We start from the raw sequence: 22,604 nt of genomic DNA on the forward strand, positions 1-22,604 counted from the left end.
TATTTGTACAACATGCATTTCGTAGTATTGGGGGCTATTTTTTTCATTATAAAGCTGTATCCACAAAGGAGCAGCTGGGATTAACACCTGACACCATGAATGCTAACCCTGGATCTCCGCGGTGGTCCCTCAGTCCGAGGCTCAGGACAGGGAGCAGTTCAGTAGTTAAGAGGCACAGATGACGTGACAGGAGACTGCAGTCACGGTGACGTGGTTAAGGGTATGGCCGCGTAACCCGAAGCACCCTGCTTTGTGACCTTAATAAGGCACTTGACCTTGGACAGTATTTAACCATATGAAGGGATACAGCTATATGACTGTAAATGGAGTCTCTCTGAACAGAAATTGATTAACGACAAGGAAAGGTAATATGTATGAATTGCGAAAGTCCTTTCTGTTCTGCTTGTAGACTATGTGTAAGGAGAGACTATGTATGGCTCTGCTAAATTCTCAAGGGCTTCACACTGTGGCGTGATGCTCACATTCCGTGTCACGAGACACTCTGGCGCCAGGTGCCATGGAGACAATGCCGTCTCCCATGGCAACCCGCTAGGAAGAGAAGCAGGAGGAGTCACCTGCCCCTCGTGCCTGAGCGTGTGACTAGTGCTAAGTCCCCCCCCCCCCCCCACCAAATCTGTGTCTGGAGGGCAACGCGGCGGGTGCGTAGCGTAATGAGAGACCTCATTAGTGTGGAAGCCAGCAGCTCCTGGGGGCAGAGTGTGGGGTCCCCCCCCCTAGGACAGAAGGGGAACACCTCCCACCACGTTCTCCAAGGGGGTCGGGAGCAGCTGGACAGGGACACGGGGACCGTCTGAGGCTATTGTGTTACAGCGCTAATGAGCTGATGATGTCACATCCACGGGGGCGGGGGGTATTACTGAAACCCAAGCCTGACCCAAAAAGCAAATTATGCCACATACAATATGGAGTTACTGTGTCATTATGCTCTGCTCTATATGCTCTATTTAAATTATTTATGTTCCATTTCTCATCTTCTGTTGGAATTCTCACTGTGGGGGAGCAGAGATCAATCCATCCATGCAGGAAACGAGTTACCATTCTGTGATATGTGACGGGCATCCCGGCTCTCTGCCGCCCCCTGCAGGTTCATCCCCAGGCATGCAGATGAGCTAGAGCTGGACGTGGACGATCCCTTGTTCGTAGAGGAAGAGGAGGATGACTACTGGTACCGAGGATATAACATGCGCACCGGGGAGAGGGGCATCTTCCCTGCCTACTACGCCCACGAGGTCGTCGGTCAAGCCAGGGAGCTTGGGGGTGAGCAAAGCCAGAAATGGGAATCATGATTTGGAGGAATTGAGTATGGATCAGCTTGATGATGGGGATGATGAGTGACAGCACACTGAGGAACAGGAAAGGAGTGTGACTTGTACCATTATGTCAGGACCTGTTTCCAGGTCACCTTTCGTCAAAGAGAAGCGATGACACCAATGTATATTACAAGGAATGCAGGATGAGGGACATTAGGCACTAATCAATGCACTCAACTCCGCACACCTGACACAGCCCCCCCAGACACTGAGACTGCCATATCCTTGTAGCATTAATACACAGATGACCATGGTCTTGCAGGGCTGAAGAGGGACACATCCTGGATGGAGAGCTTCAGCGTTCAGTTCCTTGGGTCGGTGGAGGTGCCCTATCATCAGGGCAATGGCATCCTGTGTGCTGCAATGCAGAAGGTAGGCTGAGCAGACCTCTATCCCCGGGGCTGAGCAGACCCCTATCCCCGGGGCTGAGCAGACCTCTAACCTCGGGGCTGAGCAGACCCCTATCCCCGGGGCTGAGCAGACCTCTATCCCCGGGGCTGAGCAGACCCCTATCCCCGTGGCTGAGCAGACCTCTATCCCCGGGGCTGAGCAGACCTCTATCCCCGGGGCTGAGCAGACCCCTATCCCCGGGGCTGAGCAGACCTCTATCCTCGGGGCTGAGCAGACCCCTATCCTTGGGGCTGAGCAGACCTCTATCAACGGGGCTGAGCAGACCCCTATCCTCGGGTCTGAGCAGACCACTATCCTCGGGGCTGAGCAGACCCCTATCCTCAGTCTTCCTGGAGATCATCTCAGGCGTTTCACCTTAGATCTGCAAGGCTGAGGGTCAGTGTGCCATGACACAAGTAAACCGGCCACATAGATCAAAAGTCCACACATATGCACCAAGATCTTCTCAAACCCAACAGAGATGATGCTGGATGTCTTGCACCAGGGGTATGCTGTGCAAATGGTGACTGCACCAGGATCAGGGTTGAGGTTTGACTAATCCTCCCCATTGTTCCTGCCGCTGTAGATCGCCGTCACGCGGAAGCGGACAGTACATGTGCGTCCCCCTGTGCTGTGTGACCTGGAGATCAGCCTGCAGGGCATCAAGCTGGTCATGAGTCTGGACGACGACTTCGGGGAATTGGATGAGGTGAGGCCTGGGGTGCCAGTGCAACCTGGGGTGCTTTGCCCTCACTGCAGGGCTCTGTCGAGGTTGTTAGCAGGAGTGCGGGAGCGTCACGGGCAGGATAGAGGGCACCGCCATGTAGCCAGACAGAACTAGCAGCAAGGATCCAGTGTGTCAGGTACAGAGTGAGGACTGGGTGAAGACCCACACGGTAAAGGAGAATCCGAAATGGGGGGGCGAGTTAGTTAGGGACAACAAGGATGTAAAAGATGGTTACAAAGTGAGACACTCTTCAGCCCAGCATCTTGGGGGTGGAAGTTAGAGCTGTAACAAAGCAAAATACAGCAATTGGTATTAATTACTGGGAATAGGGGTGATGAAATAAATCATCTGCCACCTCACCCCCTCCCAAACCAATGGCAGCCCCCCTAACCCTCGCCTGACAGTGAGTCGGTGCAGTGAGAGTGTGGAATTAAGCAGCTGCCATCCAGGTTTGTGATTCATTTGCCCGCACAACCATTACCCTAGATTGTCTGACTCCCCCCAAAGAAAATGTAGGAAGTGCCATTCGCTTCATACCCTGATTGGTCTCCGAACGGACAATATGGGGGCCGAGTCTGCCTGCTGGGATAAATCTGTCTGCTTTTGTTCAGTTTGACAGGTGCAGCCACTTCTTCCAGATGAAAAACATCTCCTTCTGTGGATGCCACCCCAAGAACAACTGGTATCTGTCCACTAGGGGGTGCTACACACACATATCTATATATACACACATGCACATAAGCAAATGCACCGTGTTGGGTTCACATGCACTAAGACAGTTGTCCTTGGACTGCTTTAGGGATTATAATAATAACTCTTTTGTATATATAACCAAAGCTGCACTAATGTAGTACAGTTGTATGTTATTCATGCAAAAATGCATGATCTTCTCAACTGTATAAATATTATATAACTGTTGTTGACAAAGCCAGACAATACTTCGTTTATTAGAAAATAGTAATTATTATAATTATACTTTAAATCGCAAGCACAAGCGGGAAGAGAAACTCTCAATTAATTACTACTTTTCGATAATATATAACCCCGCTAAAAGAAATAAACGCAGGCTAATTAAAGTATAATTACACCACACAACGACTGAAAAAAAATGAAGGAATACTCTAATAATTCACATACTGGTTATCTGTGGGACCCTACTGTCGAGAGGAGAACGCATAAAAGCCGTTCAACCGGAAAAACTCAATGCTAACATCACACATTTTCTTTGCATTTTCTTACAAAGCATTTTCTTTGTAAATTCTTCAATGTTGATTTGACATTAAATGACAGCATATTAAACTTAGATTCTTCCTACACTCTCATTTTAAAACTCAGGCTAAAAAAATCACTTATTTTTAGGCATTTATTTAGGCATTTTAGACAAATGTGCCATGTGTTTTATTGCAGTTTTTGTAATTGTAATGTCTGTTTTATTATATTTTACATTTTACTTCATTTTGTTTGTTTTTAATGCATCTTTATATTTTCCCTCTGGTTTTCATGCATATTGTTTTTTTTTATTGTTGTACAGAACTTTGGTCAACCACTGGTTGTTTTTAACTGTGCTATATGAATAAAATGACTTGACAACTTCGTCCTACATAAATAACTGAAATTAACTTCTCGTTTTCACCTCCAGCTACTTTGGGTTTATCACCAAGCATCCGACGCTGAACCGCTTTGCCTGTCACGTATTTGTATCCCAGGAGTCCATGCGGCGTGTGGCAGAATGTGTAGGGTAAGACCCCCATTAATTCCTATTTTCATGGAGCAGGACAGTTTAAATGGGGGAAAAATGCAGCGCCTTAAGCCTGAGCTACGTAGGAGAACAGTGTGTCACTTGAAACAGGGAGACAAAATTTTGCGCTAATTCTCCTTCCAGGAGACAGTGACTGAAAAATCCTTTCATTAGCAGTCAGCATAATTGATGCTAATGTGATCATCGATGGCACTCAGAGAATTAGCATCAGCAAAAGCATTTGCAGCTCACTTTATCCATTTTTTTTTTGAGCTGTCAGGCCCAACTCAGCCCTTGACCTCCGCTTCTGTTTCAGACGTGCTTTCCAGGAGTATTACCAGGAGCACCTGGAGTATGCCTGTCCCACGGAGGACATCTACCTGGAGTAGCAGAGACACCAAGACCCTGTTCTCCTCTTATTATGTATGTTCCTAAGTGCTCCACCAGGGGGCGGTGTGTAGCTGTTATCTATTGTACAATACATTTTGTTCTGGCGTTTCTCTTTTTGCCCCAGCGCTCTCACTTTGAGAACTCCTACCCTTATATTTTACTTCTTTTCTACAATATTATAGGGATTTTTTTGGCAGCTCTGCAAACCTGCAAATATTTTCTTTAATTTTCATTTCCGTTTTGAGTTTAAAATTACAGCAAATCCTGTATGTGACATTCATGCATGGCTTTATGGGTAACGCACAGAGACACAGACAAGCAAAACAGCTAAGATTTTCTGTTGTGCTAATCTTGGGTTTGGGTAGGCTTTATATAACTAGAAGATTTAAAAAATAGGAGAGTCTGTAAATAAGAATTTGTTCAATATCAAACAAATGATGTTTTGATTTCTACTGAAATTATTATTCTGGAGAAGGTGAACAGGTGGTTATAGGTTTGAGGTGGGCCATATCAGTGTGGGGTAGAGGAGTCTCCTAGTGAATAGGCAGAGGAAACATACTGTAAATAAATGTATAGATTTAGGAGAACGTTAGATTGTTTTAAGAACAAGTGGTTATTAGCATCCACATCGGTTATGACTAGGTACTGTCAGGACACGGTTAGTGATCTGGTGTGGTCTGCTGTGTGAAAGACCGGACTGACAAAACCGTGCATCTGCTGGGGGTCACAGCAGCCGGACTTAAAGCTTCCGAGATCGACGTCGCCTTTGTTAAAGAAAAGCTACAGCTTTGGGGTAAAAAAACACACAGCAATCACGGCTTCCATCATCTCTGGCGAGGCAGAAGACAATTTTTAAAAATACAATGAAAATCAGCTTATATGCAATTAGTTTGTAGTCGAAGAAAATTATATATGTATACACATACTGCAAAATGTTCTTATAATAATGACAATTAATGGCACGGCGTGCATTCATTTGGTTGCTCTAAACATCAGAGGAATAGGGGTACATTTGACAATTAGAGTCCTAGAGCCTATCACATAGGACGAAAGCCTCCAAGGGCAAAATCTTGAAAAGTCTACGGTAAGAATGGCCGCATCTTCATTTCTCCTGTCCTGTCTCTGTACAGCTTATTTCCATAATGATATTGACGTCATTGTATGGCCAAGTGGATTCTGGGAAAATGGCGCTGCTCTCGCAAAAACTATTTTTTCCCGTGCGAGGCGAGACTCGATCTTTCTTACTTAGCGTGGCTTAATGTAGATACCGGTCTTGCATGTCGTAAAACGTAAAGAAAACTTTGGTTCTGTAACGAAGACCTTTGCCGTGTTTTTTCCCCTTTCGGTTCTCTCTCTGGATTTTTGCTGCTCACTCTGAAAACTCCGGCATTAAACCTCCAGCAACATCACTAGTGATCGAAGCCATAATATATCGGACTGTTCAATAATATCTTTGGCTGGGATCTCAGCTGCAAATGCTGTGGGGAGGAAGACTCCCCCGATTCACTGAGCTGCTTGGACAGCGTGGGGCCGAATGGAGAGAGAGAGACAGAGAGAGAGGCCTTCTTTATGTCCAGTATAAGACCATAATCCCAATGTCCATGTCACAAGGGCCTGTTAGCTGCTGGGGTATGTTACACCACGAAAAAGGGTCATCAAAAAAAGAAGAAAAACACAAAACGAGGTCCTTCAATAAGTCTTTTTTTTATTCTTCTGAATATTGTTTTAATGATCATCATATAGAGCAAAAGTATTTATTATATAAAGCATATGATCACAGACCAATATTGTGTCTACAGGTATTTACTATTTTTCTCTTACCGAAATGAGTTACACTTTGAATGCTTCACATTTTAGGTTTCACATCTGTGTCGGTGTTCATGTGCGGGTTTTATGGATACAGTAGATTGTGACTTCTTTGTACCTTATCAAAAATAAAAGGAGAGAGAAATCGCTGTCATTGGAAATCTGGTTGGGACTCAAGCCAAAGATGGAAAGCGGGTCATCCCCGGGCTCCTGTTGTCCGCTTGTGGGAATTCGTCTTGTCGCCGCTGTCTAGTCTCCATCTTGTTTGCATGATTTCCATGTCGTTACTCATGTCCTTGTCCTGACTTTGACAAAACTTTAACAAAGCACTAATACCGGGGGAGATATCCGTAACAAAAAGCACAGGACCTCTGTCCTTAAAGCCAGCTGCAGTACATTTTAGCCATTTATAAGAAAGCTTAGCCATTGACAGCGGCCAGGACTAGTAAACCTTAATGAAACAAAGCAACACAATGAACACGATGTGTTTCTATTTTTGAAAAAAAAATAGAAAACAGACTGAGCCTGGATATTTATCTTGGTGTGTAAGGGTGCTATATCGTTCTGTTAATAATTTATGAACTTCGGAAATAGGAAAGAGTTTAAGTCAGTAGAGTGGAGGTATGTTAGATGTAGACTGTGTTGGTCATCCCCTCTGATTATTGATATTACTGTAACTGTAAAACAAGATTTTGTGGGTCATTGTGTTTTTTTTTTGTTTTTTTTTTGTCTCATTACTTATTCTATACATGTACAACTTCTCTGGGGTGGTCTGAGCCTCAGCAGGTAAGAAGGCTGTGCCTGAGCTTGGATGTTTGTGAGGTCAAATCCCAAAAAAAAAAAAAATCATATATATGTATATAATTTTGGCTGAAAGCATTTGCTAATGAAATGTAAACTTCTCTACGTACCAGCAGAGGGGAATGATGTAGTTGCAGTTTGAACTAGAAATCATGCTATACATACCGACATTGGGAAAGGCACAGACTGAAACAGGTGCAGACTGATAAGGCAGAGCTTAGGGTTCAACTTAGGATGTGCAGTACCTGCCAAAAGTCTGGACACAAAATCATTTGTTTTTCAACAAGATAATGACCCTAAGCTCACCTTAAGGTTATACAGTAAGTATTATCTTGTGAACAAGCAAAGAGATAGATTCCCGTGACAGATGTCTGGCCCCCACAATCCCCCGACCTAAACCCTGCAGAGCCGGTTTGGGACGACTTCAAATGAAGAGTAAGAGCAGGTAGCCAGCATGTGCCCAGGACTTATGGAAACTCCTTCAGGACTGTTGGAGAAGCGTCCAGGTGGCTACATCTGGAAGCTGACAGAGAATGTCAGGAGTCTGCAATGCTGTCATTGAAGCAAAAGGCGGCTATTTTGAAGTCTAAAATCTTCAGATGTTGAACACTGCTCTTGGTTGTTACAGTATTTAGTATGTATTATGTCATTGCCATAAGGTGACAAATGAATTAAAAGCAAGTGTGTCCAGAATTTTGATGGGTACTGTACAGGAGCAAAGCCTTGCGCCAAAAACTGAACTCACTGCTGCTACTTACAGTTTGCTAGCTTGAGATGAAGCATTTTAGGGTGGATGTTCCCAAAGGTTATCCTCTCCATATTTCATGCAGAATGCAATATCACTGCTGTTGGTGAGAGATAACAATCACTTCTTATTTTCGGGAGAATAGATGTGATCAAAGGTTGTGTGATGTTACAGGAGAAAGCGCTGTGAATGCAATAGGGTCCGATTCTTTACTGTCTCAACTGTGAGATTGAACCAAACACGTAAAATAAAGGAAACTGACTCTGCGACTTTATGAGTATCAGCGATGGAAGACTGACAGATTTACAGAAGCACTTCACCTTTCGTCCTTTTGGATTTAGGTCTCATTTTCTTTCTCTGTTCTGTGTTCCTCCGGGTAAAGAAACACCTCGCACTGTCATATCCTAATTTGCCAAATGTAAACATGCTACAAAGTTTGTTTCGCAAGGATCTAAACTCTCCAGAATTTGTTCATCAACATATAGCTACTTATAAAGTCTGATGTAGATTCCATCCCCCCCAACGCTGAGAATAAATAGATTTAACCCAAAAACCAGCTGCAGATAATTGTCCAAAAGGCTGTTTTATATACAAAAGTGTATCCACCTGTTTCATATTCCTGTGTATCATTTTAGTCCAATAAGGTTTCAGAACTCTTCCAACATTGGCTGTTCCAGAAGATTCCATTTGGGTTGGTTTAGCAACTCTACTGCATCCAGGTAACCTGTTTTGCATTAATGCTAATCAAACCCTGATCGTCTGCTCTTTAGCTAAACACGTCAGTATGTGATGGACACTGTATCATTTGAGCAAGGACTTATAATGAAGTATAAACTTTACTCACTCTGCCTTGTCATGGATTTGGTCTTATGAATAAAATATATGCTTGATGTTGACGGGTGTCTCTGTGAATCGGCTAAAACCGGCCTACAAGTAGTCGGTGGAATGAGCTTTCTGGTGTAATACATTCACCCATCTTCCAGCGATGAGATGATGGGGCTTCCTGAGGTTGACCAACAATAACATCTGTGTTTCTTTCATGTCTGATTGATTGCACTCAAATATGATTTTAGTCAGTTATCTTTATTAGCATCAAGACAAAATTAGTATCATAAAGGCACAGAAAACCTCACAGAATGAACATTCCTTTTATATTAATTACGACCCTTTACGTATTTTCCAGTGTGTACCCTGAGATGACGGAATTCCGTCCTTAAATAGCACCCATGAATGTATTCATGGTCTTCTTACAAATTCCAACATAACACCGGCTTTGCATTGATGTGGCAGGATTAGCCTCAGGTTGCTTTATCCACTATTTAAAACGTGTAGATCAGCGGTGACCAAAGGGCCGGTGTGTGTGCAGGGTTTTGGGATAACCTGTAGGTCAGCTGTTCAAACCCAGGTGTGAGGACTCTTCAGCCAATCAGTCCTCTAATTAGTAATCTAATTAGGGAGTTGCAGCGAAGACCCGCACACACAGCGGCCCTTTGCGGATAAGATTGGCCACCTCTGGTGAAAATGCTTCCTGGTGTAACTCCAGGTTGCAAATCCCTTTTCATTTGGACTTTTTTAGTTAAGAAGGTAAACAAGCACACTCAGACAACAATCTCACTCATTACATGAAAAGGCATTTCAAAATCAAATCATAAGCATGAAAATCATACCTTTGGTTAAACCTTTCAGCCAATACATTTTTTTTTTTTCAGATTTTGTAAGTGGCATATGATTGGTTGTGTGTGATCTGATTAAAACGGTGGCTGTTTTCTGATTTGACCCCAGGCTAGCAGGTACAGCAAATCGGTTTGGGGTTGCACTGTGGGTTACAGCAGGGCTCCAGCGCGGGGTCGCGTCCCTTCGCTATCTGAGACTCTCCAAACACCATCGTCTCCTCAAATCTGGTCTTCACTTCCTGGATCATCTGCAGCACGGCCTTGTACTCCGGGTTGGGGGAAGCGGCTAGGTTGTAATTCTCTGAAGGGTCCGTGTCCAGGTCGAAGAGCAAGGGGGGGTCGTGCTGCTGGAGGGTGGACTGCCAGCTGCATTTGGGGTCTGCTGTGGTGTCACTGTGTGGAGAACCTGCAACCGCACAGAGATCTGTAACCTACAGGTACACCAACCTACAGCTAGGAAGGTTCTATTAAAATCAGAAAAAAATATCTTAACCATGATGTTACTTCTGCTAGTTTGGCTAGAAACTTCCGGAAACTCACCTCTTGTGTAGTAGTGGGCCTTATACTTTCCCACCCTCACGGCAAACAGTCCATACTTCTGGTTAGGGTCATCAGGGTAGTAAAACATGGCCTTTCTCTTACTCTGAAGCACAGAGACAGCACCTTAATTACAGCTCAGACATTATAACCCAATGCATTGCAAGTCAAACATTATGAGACCCAGAATTGAGCAGGTAAAACATGGTATTGACTTTTTTTAATGGGCTGCCTGGAGATACGTCCTTTTCACAGACAGTCCAAAATACCTTAAAGAGCCTTGAGAAATGTTACCCTACGGTTCCCTTTAGAAAGACAGGTCATCAGCAATCTTATTTCAGGGCGACATGGAATCTCTACTCCTGAGATAATGCTTAAATTTGACATCTGTATTCAGGCAACTAACATAAAGACTGGAAAATGAGAATTACCGGTCCACTCCCGAACAGGATGGATCTCATATCAAACCCGTCCAGATACACCTGGGGAAGCTTTGCTCTCCCTAGGCTAGCAAAGGTGGGCAGGATGTCCAGAGTGCTGGCCAGCTCATGAGTGACACCTACAGGAGAAGACTGTTAGTAACGGCAGCGTTTCCTGACCCGTACATTCAGCAGTGGCTCACTGGGTTAGGGCCCTGTACTTGTGATTAGAAGGTTACTGGTTCAAATCCTGTAGGCGAGATGACTTTACCACACGACCCTGAACCCTCAGCCCCTCCACAGATTGGTTGACCCCACTCTCTCAATTCTAAGTCTCTTTGGATAAACGCATCTACTTAAATAACTAAAATTTAATGGTGGTTATTTTCCAGCAGATTTAAAACTATGACCATAACTGAATATTTCTTGGGATTTAAAACTTCTCAGAGCAATTGATTGTAAAAGAAAAAAGAATATTTTGCCCAAAATGTTTATAGCAAACTGTTAAGCCTAATTATAGCTGAATTGGATGACTGCTTCATCTTAATTAAACTAATTAATGAAAGCATTTCCACATGCAAATACAGCAAGCATATGACACTCTTGATATTAAAAACACACATTGCCAAGAATCCGCATTTTATTCAGCACCCATGGCATCCGAAACTGAGGGCAATAAAAGCGCCTCGGTTTTTACTGCCATCCCAGCAGCCCGTGTTTAACAGAATAACGTATCGGCCAATGAGGTGAGTCGAGCCCCAGCTGGTCCGTGGTCGGTGTCAGGGGGCATGTCTGACTTAACAAAATCAGGCACAGCTGGGGCTGAGAAATTTCTTAATGGTCCAAAACTGGAGTTTCTGATTTGATTGAGTGGATGGATCAGGACACTTTGCTACAATGAAACGCGAAAGGCGCAGAGTTACAGCCCCCAGATGGGAGGCTAACAGGGCCTGGGTCTCCCGCCCTTGTGGTTGCTGTTCGCCAGCATGGCCTGCCGGACATCCTCGGTGACCTCCTTCCCATTCTGCTGCACCCACCTGGCTGGATCTTCCCAGGCCAGTAAGCGATGGCGGGTTCCCTCATGCCCCCTTCGTAGGTCGTCCCCTTGCCACACTTCAGGAGGCCTGAGTTGCCCCCACGTGACTTTCTCATGAGTTCTGGCCTAGCAGGAGATAAGATGGCACCACATCAGTCGGCGATCGGGAACTGAAACTTACTTAAACGGACCTTAATGTCTGCAGTATTAAAGGAGCTTAGCACTGTTTGTCTGCTTCTGGGTTAATGGGTTTGTGCTTCAATTCAGTTTTATTTGGTATAGTACATTTTCACTTTACATTGTCTCAATGCGCTCTACCTTTTCCCTGCCCAAAGCCCCCATTGAGCAAGCCAGAGGTGACAGTGGCAAGGAAAAAACTCCCTAGCGATAGCGAGGAACCAGACTCAAAGGGGGCGCCCGTGCTCCTCGGGCTGGCAGAGGATGTGAAATGAACAAAGTCCTGATTTATACAGAATCAATTGCAGTAGGTGACCGCTAGCAATGAGAATTTCCTTTAAGTATCTGGATCAAGTCTCAAGAGACCTTAAAGATGCCTCGCTACTAAAACTGTGGCAAGGAGACAAAACATTTCCATCCATCTATCCACTTTCAGTACCTGCTTGTCCTATTCAGGTTCATGGGGGGGGGGGGGGGGCAGGAGGCAGGGCCTATCCTACAGGCTATAGGTGCAATGCAGGGAACAACCCAGGATGGGGTGCCAACCCATCATAAAATGACCCAGTTACCCATTATCAGCAGTGAAGAGCACCAATGTGTTGTTGTGAACGCCGCCATCCTGCAGGGCTTGAATGATCTTCCCCACTGTCCTGTCCAGCTCGTACAGAGAGTCTCCAAACTTGCCCCTTGACGACTGTCCAGTGGCCTCCTTTCCGGCAAACTGGGGATAGTGGGTGTGCTGTAGGAGAGCGTGAGCATAAGCACACTGGCAGTGGCAAGTCATTGAAGACTGAGTAATGTAGTGGCTAAGAACCTAACCAAGAAGGCTGACTGTTCAGATCTGCCCACCGGACTTTTTCAGCTCAATTTTAATTAACAATCATATCCAATTGCATTAACAGGCGAAAGGGGATTCATTTTAATATGTTATTTTGATATTACAGAATAGGTATATCTTTACACATTAAGATGGTGTTGGTGAACCCATTAGATGACATAGGCAGCTGCCTAGGGCGCCATCTTCTGAGGGGGCGCTGATTTAGCAAGCCAATTGCACTTTGTCTGGGGTGGGTGAAGCTCGCTGAGGACTTTGACCGGTACTGCAGTGAGAGATGAGCAATTTTAAGTGTAAATGTCAGCGTTCGGGACCCACGTGTGACGGGTAGTATAGGAAGAAGGGCTGTTTCCTCTTGGCCGATGTCAGGATGAACTGCACGGCGAAGTCGCTGTACGTCTTCTCCAAGTCTGGGAAGCTGACCGGCTGCTGCTTGATGGTGTCGTTGAACATCAGCGGAACCGTGACCACGCCCAGGTCACATGTACCGAAGCATTTAACGTCTGGGGGGAAGCAGGTCAGATTGGCGCACGGACCCTGTGTGCAAATAGGAACATCGGTTTTATGCTACACAGCTACAGCAATCGGCTCCGTTTGAAGCGCTTGGTCTCACCTGGTCGTGTGAATAGGGCACTCCGACATAGTGGTCAAAGCCCTGGTGGATCGGGAGGTACGTTCCGTTCACGCCCAGCCCCAGGTGCCACTTTCCGACGACGGCCGTCGCGTACCCCAGAGGCTTCAGCACTTCCGCTATAGTGGTTTCGTTCAGCGGGAGACCCCCCCGGGAGCCCGGGTAGAAAACGCCGGGATAGACCCCGGAGCGGGTCTGGAAGCGACCAGTCAGCAATGCTGCTCTGTAGTAGGAAAGATCCAAATAAAACGAAATGTTTTTTCTATGTGCATGTTGTAGCGACTCTAAAAAGGTAAAACACTATAACAACAACTAAAGACTATCAACCGCAATTATTCCCTATTCTTGGATATAGTTCTGTAAAAATAAAGTATAGCGTAATTCATCGTTATGGAATTGAGGAAATCACAGTAACCAGTCAGAACCTGGAAGGGCTGCAAACGGGACTGGTGCAGTAGAAGTCGGTAAAGCGAAGGCCGTTGGCTGCTAAATGATCCAGGTTCGGTGTCATGGAGCTGGGGTGTCCGTAAATGCCCAGATCGCCGAAGCCCAAATCGTCGGCGAAGAGAAGGACGAAATTCGGCGGCGCTCCTACGCCGAAGCGGCTCTGCAGCAACAGGGTCACCGCAAAGATCGTTAAGGCGACGGTAACTAAGGAATAGAAATGCATCTTCTGGGTATTAGTACGAGACTCCACATGAAGTAAACGCTATTCTATTGGATGAAGCATATATTTAATATAGTTTTTATATCTGTACCTATTTATCTATCTACTCATCAGTTTCTATTTTTTTTTTTTGTTGTGTACGACGTCACTGTCACATGGGCGGAAGTCACCGCAAAAGCACCCCCTCCCCCGCGTAATAAAGAATGCAGTGTATGGCAGGGTGTTCTGACGAGTTGAGCTGCCTATCGAAACGTGCTATCGAGCCTTTCGGCGCATGTGCAGTTCCACCGTCTTGGAATTAGGGTTAGGTTTTAGGGGTTAGGGTTAGGGTTAAGGTAAGGGTTTTAGGGGTTTTTGGGTGGTTAGGGTTAGGGTTAGGGTAAGAGTTAGGGTTAGGGTTATCGATTAGCACTACGGTAGCCTAACTCGACAAAGTAGCTCAACTCGACAGAACACCGGCCGTTTTAGCTTTAATTAATTTGTACAGGATATTACAGATTCAGTTTTAACTAGTTCGAATGCAAATTCTTGATATGTTATAATGTGTATTTCTGATATCAGAAATTCGGCTTTAGTTGAAATGCATATTATTGACATCGAAATTCAGCTTTAGTGGGATTCAAAACGTTCTCATTCATTTCAAAGGGAGTTGGAAGTTGAAGAGGTTAAAATTCCAATTTCTGGTATCAAGAAATTAATTGCAACTAGTTATAATTCAATTTTATATTGTAAGCACGTAGTTATAATGTGTATTTCTGATATCAGGAATTCAGTTTTAACTAGTAGAAATGCAAATTGTTGATATCAGAAATATAATTTGAACTATGAAAATCCAATTACTGATATAAGGAATTCACTTGTAACTACTGGTGATTTAGTTTTAATTATAACTAGACGTACAGTGTTATTTTAATTAGTTAAATATGAATTATAACTAGTTATAATTGAACTCCTGATATCAGAATTGTAATTTTAACTAGTTAAAATTTCAACTCCCACTGAAATGAATGAGAAAAAAGTTTTGAATCTCACTATATTTAAAACTCAATTTCTTATATGAAGAATTGACATTATAATTAGTCACAATTGAATTTCTGATAACTTGTTCGAATTGAATTGTGATATCCTCTACAAATGAATTAAAGCTAAAACGGCTTTTCATAGTTTTTGTGTTCAGCTGTATTAATGGTTTATTATTAATATTAAAATAATTAATAAGGATTCTTTATTTTAAAATGTATTTTATTATATAATAATTACTGTTACTGTCTATCATTGTCTAAATGTATTTTTACTGCCTAAATATATGTATTCAACTAGTGTAAAAATGCCGGATGGCGAATGCGAGGCTGAGATTTTGAGCCTTGTTTCTGCTGAGAGACATGCTGCGTGACTCATTTCCCCGCGCATACAAGGTATCTTAGGTCGGCGTTCACGGTTTGACTTCTGAGATTCAGATCGATTTCTAGTTAATTTTTTTTTCGAACTGGTTCGTTCGACTTTTAAGAAATTCGAGTTCTAATGAGTTCAAGAACTGAGGTACCACTGTACTACCAAGCGTCAAGGGTTTTGTATGCTTAGAGGGTTTGCTTTGTGTATTTCCTCGGCGTCGAAATCGGGGGCATATTATTCAATTCACTTTCGAAGGTTTTATTGTCATCCCTAGACATCAACACACCGCAACGTAAGGGAAGGAAACGGTCCTGGTCGAAGGTACAACGATATATACAAAGGGATATATACAAATAAGTTAAAGGAATAACTAAAAGTAATAGAATAATAAAAATGGAAATATTAAAAAAAGAATCATAACGACAGTTTTAAAATACTGTAAATAAAAATATGAACAGAAAGTGCCTGGAAAGTCCGACAATGCAGTCTGCTAAAAAAAGGGACGCGAATACACATCAGGAAACCCAATTTTTTGCCACATATCAGTGTCCAGGGTTCACTGGTTCTTTGGTAAGTTATACGGGTCCCTGTCGAGTCCAACCGCATATAATTTAAACAGATAATCGTTTGTTTTGCAGTTTCCCCAAACTACAACGAACCTCGTTGTAACAGGCTTTCCGAGGGGGCGTGTTCCGGCATGAAAGTGACGTCATCGAATACCGTCAATCCATAGAAAACGAGTCATATGATCATCTCATGATCTACCGCATTGAAAGGAATTCTGGGAGTTGAAGTTGAGTTTGGAATGGAACAGGCAACGATTCCGTGCTCAAGTCCGTGCCGTGGGATAATTGGTCTGTAAATGCGAATTGAACTCCGGCAAAAAAATATTTCTGTACTGAACTGGAACTAACATCATACTTCATTTGTTGCAGCTGTTTCCAGGCCAAAATAGTCCAGCTGCACCATAGTATTATGGAGATGATTCACTTCACGCTGAATTTATGCAATCCATTGTAAAGAATTAGCTTAAAAAAAAAAGATGAAATATGCATTTAAATGCCTCAGGAAGAAAACTGCAAAATTTTGATGAGACTTTATACAGGGTTAAGTGCACGATGCAGTTTGTTTGGCAAGGACGACAAAGCTCTTTTCCGGCATGGTATTTCAATACAATGCTCAACTTGCTGAGTGATTGGAAAGTTATCGTGCTGCGCTGGTCAGATCAGGTTCAAGGTGATCAGAAGATAGTGTCTTTGCAGCATTAATACAGCAATATGCGTAATATAACAGACTTTACTGCCGCCAGGTGGGTGCGGGAGGAATTGCAATACGGATTGTACAAGAGTTTTGTTACTCTTAACAATTTAAACAATCTTAAATGTAACATCTTTTTAACGTAATGTAACTCATGTTGTTCAAAGGAAGGTTCTCAACTTAATTGTTGCTTACAGGAATTTTTTTAATAATAATGTTTAAAAAAGTAAACTGGCCTGGTTAGCGAGTACAGTCAGAAAATTGCAGCTAGCATGCTGCTTTAAGCAGTTCCGAAATAAGGAAGTTTATTAATATTTAGTGTAGTGACTGCTTGTGGCCAACAGCGCCCCGCCTCCCAAGTCCCAAGCAAGAGAGGCAGAGTGCCGATAGGAACTCTAAATGTGTCAAAGTCCCAAGCAAGAGAGGCAGAGTGCCGATAGGGACTCTAAATGTGTCATACGACAGACAATAATGAAATAAAAGTGATTTTTTTTTTCTACTCAAAATCTAGATCTTGATCTTCTCCCGGGAATCTTAAGCAATATATTTATTTCCTTTTTATTATTGTTATTATTTTATTATTATTATTATTATTTTGCATTACATATTGTCTTCATGAACATGGAACTAACAATACCTACTGTATCAGTTAACATACCTATATTGCCATCCGATATGTAAGCTTTTTCAATATTCCAAGATCTGAAATAATTGAGACGAATGTGTTAGACGAGGGGACTGGAGACAGGGGCCCCTCTGGACCGGGGACTGGAGACAGGGGCCCCTCTGGACCGGGGACTGGAGACAGGGGCCCCTCTGGACCGGGGACTGGAGACAGGGGCCCCTCTGGACCGGGGACTGGAGACATGGGCCCCTCTGGACCGGGGACTGGAGACAGGGGCCCCTCTGGACTGGGGACTGGAGACGTGAGCTCCTTTGGACCGGGGACTGGGCTCCTCTGGACCATGGACTGGAGACGCGGGCTCCTTTGGACCAGGGACCGGGCTCCTCTGGACTGGGGACAGGAGATGCAGGCTCTAAGAAAGTAGCCCTGAGACTTGCATTACTCGTCTATCGCTCTGACTTCACATGGGCAGAGGGCAAGACTACACAATCACAAGGAAAATGCTCCCGCGCAGGGAGAAAACGTACCCAATCCTAACATCTACAATGATGGACAAAAGTGTAAGATAAGGGCAAGCACATATATATCTATACAGGTGAGGGTCCAAATCACTGAACACTCAGAGGACTCAAACACTGGGAATGGGATGGTTGGTGACACCTGCTGGCCAAGCTGGGATGATGGACAGGGCAGAGACTGGTCCTGATAGAGCTCTAAAAGTACCAGGCCCCAAAATGTTAACAATTCATTAAATTTGACTTGTAGATCGATCTTTTGCATTCCACAGAATAAAATCATTCCACTAATCTGCACCAGCAAGCTCAACAAGTTTCATGCTTTTTCTGAATGAAAAGAAAATATAAACTCAGCTTTCCTCACAGTGCTGCATTGTAACTCACAATGCTATATTCAAACCTTACTTTAGTGAATGTAAAAGGATAGGTTGCTTCTTGTAAGATCAATAGATTTGAATGTGCAGTCATTTTACTTAAGTAGTATTCCACTGGATGCCTTGTGTAACATTTTGGTGTGGTATCTGTATTTTTACTGCAGTATGAAAATTGTGTTCTTTTCCCAGCACTGGTCAGGGGCAGCACTTGTCGGGCATATAACAGGTTTGATTTAGTTTTGACCTTCCAGCTGTATGTCCAGAACAGAAGGTTGTCTCATGAAAAATCTGAGATAAGTAACTGTGGCGTTCTAGGCGGACGACCGCGATCTATTTTTAGACCGGTTTCCCCTCAGGTGCAAATGATTGCATGTGTGTCTCTGACGAAGAATCCAATTTACCTTCCCTTCGGAGGCAATTTTCTGGAATGCCAACTGTGACCCTGCAGTTACTCGCCTGGACTCTAAATCATGCTCTTGGGGGGGGTGGACGGTGTCCCAGCGACCGCCTCACTGCACTAAAATTAGTGGGGGTTCAACGAGGGTCTCAGGTTGTGAGCATACCCTTGGGAGCCCAGCTTGTTTGGGGTGTGGTCTGAACATGGGCGCCACCCAGTGGCAGGTAGGTGTCAGCACACTCCTTCAGACTGGTATGTGCTCAGTCCTCAGATTCTGTCTTGTTTTCTGACATGAATGACAGCAGGAAATAAAACGCATAATAGTTACTGTATTAAAACTAACAAGCTGTTCAGAGTTTCATTGTACTTTGAATTAGGCTGGTGTGTTTTGTGTGGTTAGCACTGCAACGTCACATATGAACAAACGTTTTGCTTTACGACTTTGTAAATGAATATAAACTTCTACTGTTTAATGAAAAAGCTACAAAAAAACTGTGACAATTAATAATTTTAAAATTAGTATTTAAGTCTTATTACTTTCCAAATGAGCTCCTAGAGGAATAATTGTGGAAAATGATACTTCTCTTGTTTCCATTTGATTTAATTGGGTGTAACTGCCTGCGTGGGATTATATGGCCTAGCGCTGTATGGCCTGTTCCTGGGAGCCTTGGCAGGGGTGGGGGTGGCGGGAGGGGGTCATCTTAAACTGGCCTCTTCACAGTTTGTCTGATTGTGGCCTTGGTTTGTCACTGCATCACAACGCCTATCCAGAGATTTTATACCATACTGCCGCCCTGCTGGTGAGCATAGGTAATATGCTCACTTTAATGTTCACTTTTGTGGTTCTGCCGGCTTTAGCTTCTTAGTCATGCATCATTCTTCTAACTACTTATCCTAATATTATATCTACATATAGAGTGAGGTGGAGGGCCTGGAACCTATCCCAGGAAGCTCATGACACACCCTGGACAGGGCACCAGTGCATCCCTGGGTAAGAACATAGGCACCACTGAGGATCATTTAGATACCCTGATTTGCCAAAACAACATGTGACTGCACGAGAACACCCAGGCAAACTGGGCTAAAATGCGGCAGCCAGAGTTCTCACAAACACTAAAAAATGTGATCACATCACACCAGTCTTATCCTCCCTTCATTGGTTACCAGTTAAGTCTCGGATTGACTATAAAATACTGCTGTTAACCTATAAAGCACTGAATGGCCTTGCACCAGACTACCTTAATAATCTGCTGACCACATACAATCCCCCACGCTTGCTTCGATCTCAAGGTGCGGGATATCTGTTAGTACCTAGGGTAGAAAGATCTACGGCAGGCTGCAGAGCTTTCTCCTATAGAGCTCCTCAGCTGTGGAACGGTCTTCCACCGGATGTGCGGGTTTCAGGCTCACTCTCAATATTCAAGTCTAGACTAAAAACACACCTGTTTAGTTTAGCTTATAGGGACACTAGTTCTAGCTCTAGCTAGCTTCTCACTCCCAGTTAAACCTATAGTGTGAGGTGTAGAGCTGGGTGGGGATCGGTGCCATTGGCTTTGGATAAACTGAATTGACAGTGCTGTCACTCTAGCTTCACAATCGCTTGTGGGATTGGAGTGCTGTCATTTCAGAGACTCCCCATGCCTGCATTCCCACCTGCCTCTCCCTCCTACTTATGCTGCCATAGCCATATCTGCCGGAGCATTGCACTTCATATTGCACTCATCTAACTTTTAGCACTGCCTATAGTCTCCCTTACTTTGACTAATTGCATTTATTTCCACCACCTTCTCCTGGGTGGTGCTGCCTGGAGCCCTCAATCTATCAAGATGTCCAGCACACCCTGCAACATGTGACGTCGCCACTACCAATGACGTCCGTGCATCCAGCTCGCCGTTCTGCCTGTGTCATCTTCCTTGTTTGACCCGCTCCCTGCCTTCTGGCTGCCTGGCGATTGGAGGGAGCGTTGGCACCGGCTTGTCATCTCCCCCCTGCTCCCCGTTTGTGTTTCAGATTTAACTGTATTTGACTCTCCCTGCCGGCCCCTGGAGGATGGGCTCCCCCTTTGAGTCTGGTCCCTCCCAAGGTTTCTTCCTTCTAGGGAGTTTTTCCTTGCCACTGTCGCCTATGGCTTACTCACTGGGGGCTTTGGGTGGGGATGCTGTAAAGCGCTTTGAGACGATGTAATGTTGTGATAATGCGCTATACAAAAATAAATTTGTTGTTGTTGTTGTTGTTGTTGCTAGAACAACTCCAAGTACGAGGAGGGGGTGGGATTCAAACATAAAACCTAAAGGTTTAGCCACTGTGCCTCTTTCTGTGTGAGACACACATGAATGAAAATGATCCCCTCCAGTCCTACACTGGAGTGAGTATTTCATGTTAATTTCCAGGAAGAGTGCATTGCATTAACCTAAGCGGTATCACGCTTAATGGACCATACGTGATTTCTGGACCAGCTCATTATAATCTCCCCAGGTAAGTTATGATAATGGCGTTTAGCATGGTGTTAAGTTTCATTAAAAACACAAGAATAGCTGCCGCACTAACAGGCCACAAATCTCAGTTGTAACTCTTAAGGGTACCTTCTACCATAACAGAACATGTAGAAATACAACCGACTGATAATACCCAGCACATTTTGCCCGGAAACCAGAATGGCTGCAAGCCGCAAACCACTGGATTCTTCTTTCCTCTAAAGCACGCCGACTTCTTGGGATTCCTAGGACACATGAGGAAGCTGCACTGAGACTGACCTCCCTGTGTTCTTTTTCTTTAAGACTGATGTTTCGCTTGATGAACTGGAACGGCCATTATGCGCTTTTACTATTCAATTAGAGGCCACCTTCACGGTCGTCAGGTATTCAGCAGAGGAGGGCCTGGCCTGGCCAATCAGCTTTAAGTTATCTTGAGAGGTATTCCTGTATGGACCAGCAGGGGGCAACCTAGACCAGTAATGAAATTTTGATGTTGCAGCGTGAATAGCCCAATGGATACTTAAATGGTACTAATTACTGTTTTTACCTTGGTCTCACTTGTAATGAATGAGGAAAAGTAGATCCTGTACCACAGGACAGCCGTTGTAGTTGAGTCTCAGTTGTGCAGAAAGGATGATCTTGATGGATTCGGTGACGTTTCGGAAGATTTGGGCCTTGGGTGCCGTCCTCATGTTTCCTTCATGAGCAGTTCGCTGCTTTTCTCCACAAGCCGTGCTGTCTGAGATCCGGAAGGAAGATGACTGATATCTGATCAACTTTCTGAGCCACGCATTCCACTTGACAAGGTTTCTGATGAATAATTTAGCTGGATGTGAGAAAGGGCAGGAGTGTGGGGGAAGTGGGGGGGGGGGGGTGCCCATCCACTATCTTGGATGGGTTGGTTGATGAATAATTCACCTGTCCTGCTGAGTCTTGCACTGACCTGGGCTGCTTTTTCTAAATGCTCCAGTTAGCAACCATTCAGCTACATGGTTCCAACTATGTACGTCGCTAATGTCGTTAGCAACCTTTCAGCTGCATGCTTCCAACTTTGCACATCGGTAACGTCATTAGCAACCGTTCAGCTACATGGTTCCAACTATGTACGTCGCTAACGTTGTTAGCGACCGTTCAGCTGCATGGTTCCAACTATCGTCATTAGCAATTATGCATTTGGGAAATGTACCCCTGACAGGTAGTGCAACCTTCAGCACCATGGACAGCTAACAGCCCCCCATGTAGGTTATGGGTAATGTGATTGTCACCAAGTTCATCTTCCTGTCTAAGCAACCCTGAACCTTGGGTCTTCATTGCCACCCCCCACCCCCGCACTCTAAGGGACTGCAGTACTGATCTCTGCATGAGGCGCGTGCAAGAATATTACAGGATTATTATCCTGTATTATGTGGAAAAATAATGGAACCCAGTTAAACAGCTGTAGTGTGACTTTCCCTTTAACTAAACATCTTCCAGCTAACGGTGCAGTCTGGCCATGCAGATACTCTGCCCCTCACACCCCAGTGAAAGTAATTGAAAAAGTTCTGGATCTAGAAAGCTATGTGGCAAATCTTTAGAAAGTCTCAGGTAACTCATTTAAGTTTATAATTCCAGTTTCTCCACCATACTCATTGAGCGGAGCACTTTTAAAATGAGGTTATGGATGGTTT

General features: G+C 44.3%; 2 protein-coding genes across 2 annotated transcripts in view; one reads left to right on the forward strand and one right to left on the reverse strand.

The window, feature by feature from the left end:
* The window catches only part of mapk8ip2 (mitogen-activated protein kinase 8 interacting protein 2), a 51,962-nt gene extending 43,138 nt beyond the window's left edge, over positions 1-8,824 (forward strand). The window contains exons 9-14 of the mRNA XM_023809084.2: positions 1,106-1,278; positions 1,594-1,703; positions 2,308-2,430; positions 3,060-3,130; positions 4,088-4,186; positions 4,503-8,824. Of these exons, the coding sequence (XP_023664852.2) occupies positions 1,106-1,278; positions 1,594-1,703; positions 2,308-2,430; positions 3,060-3,130; positions 4,088-4,186; positions 4,503-4,575 (649 nt within the window). The 3' untranslated portion in view covers positions 4,576-8,824. The remainder of the gene's footprint in view (positions 1-1,105; positions 1,279-1,593; positions 1,704-2,307; positions 2,431-3,059; positions 3,131-4,087; positions 4,187-4,502) is intronic.
* A 168-nt stretch (positions 8,825-8,992) lies between these two features.
* On the reverse strand, positions 8,993-14,028 carry arsa (arylsulfatase A). The gene is made up of 8 exons (XM_023808874.2): positions 13,662-14,028; positions 13,219-13,459; positions 12,924-13,142; positions 12,340-12,509; positions 11,595-11,719; positions 10,570-10,697; positions 10,142-10,244; positions 8,993-10,007 (listed from the first exon to the last, which is right to left on the reverse strand). Exons 1-8 carry the CDS (start codon positions 13,904-13,906, stop codon positions 9,712-9,714), a joined length of 1,527 nt encoding a protein of 508 aa, XP_023664642.1. The 5' UTR covers positions 13,907-14,028; the 3' UTR covers positions 8,993-9,711.
* Between the last annotated feature and the right edge of the window lie 8,576 nt (positions 14,029-22,604).

The sequence above is a fragment of the Paramormyrops kingsleyae genome, chromosome 1 (genome assembly GCF_048594095.1).
Source record: "Paramormyrops kingsleyae isolate MSU_618 chromosome 1, PKINGS_0.4, whole genome shotgun sequence".
NCBI lineage: Eukaryota > Metazoa > Chordata > Actinopteri > Osteoglossiformes > Mormyridae > Paramormyrops > Paramormyrops kingsleyae.

Excerpts from the sequence above, each read along its gene's own strand:
- arsa (XM_023808874.2), bottom strand. The coding sequence starts at position 13,906 with ATGCATTTCTATTCCTTAGTTACCGTCGCCTTAACGATCTTTGCGGTG. Across the intron at positions 13,460-13,661 it reads CCCGTTTGCAGCCCTTCCAG|AGCAGCATTGCTGACTGGTC; the intron begins GTTCTGACTGGT and ends TTCCTACTACAG. Across the intron at positions 13,143-13,218 it reads TGCCCTATTCACACGACCAG|GGTCCGTGCGCCAATCTGAC; the intron begins GTGAGACCAAGC and ends ATTTGCACACAG.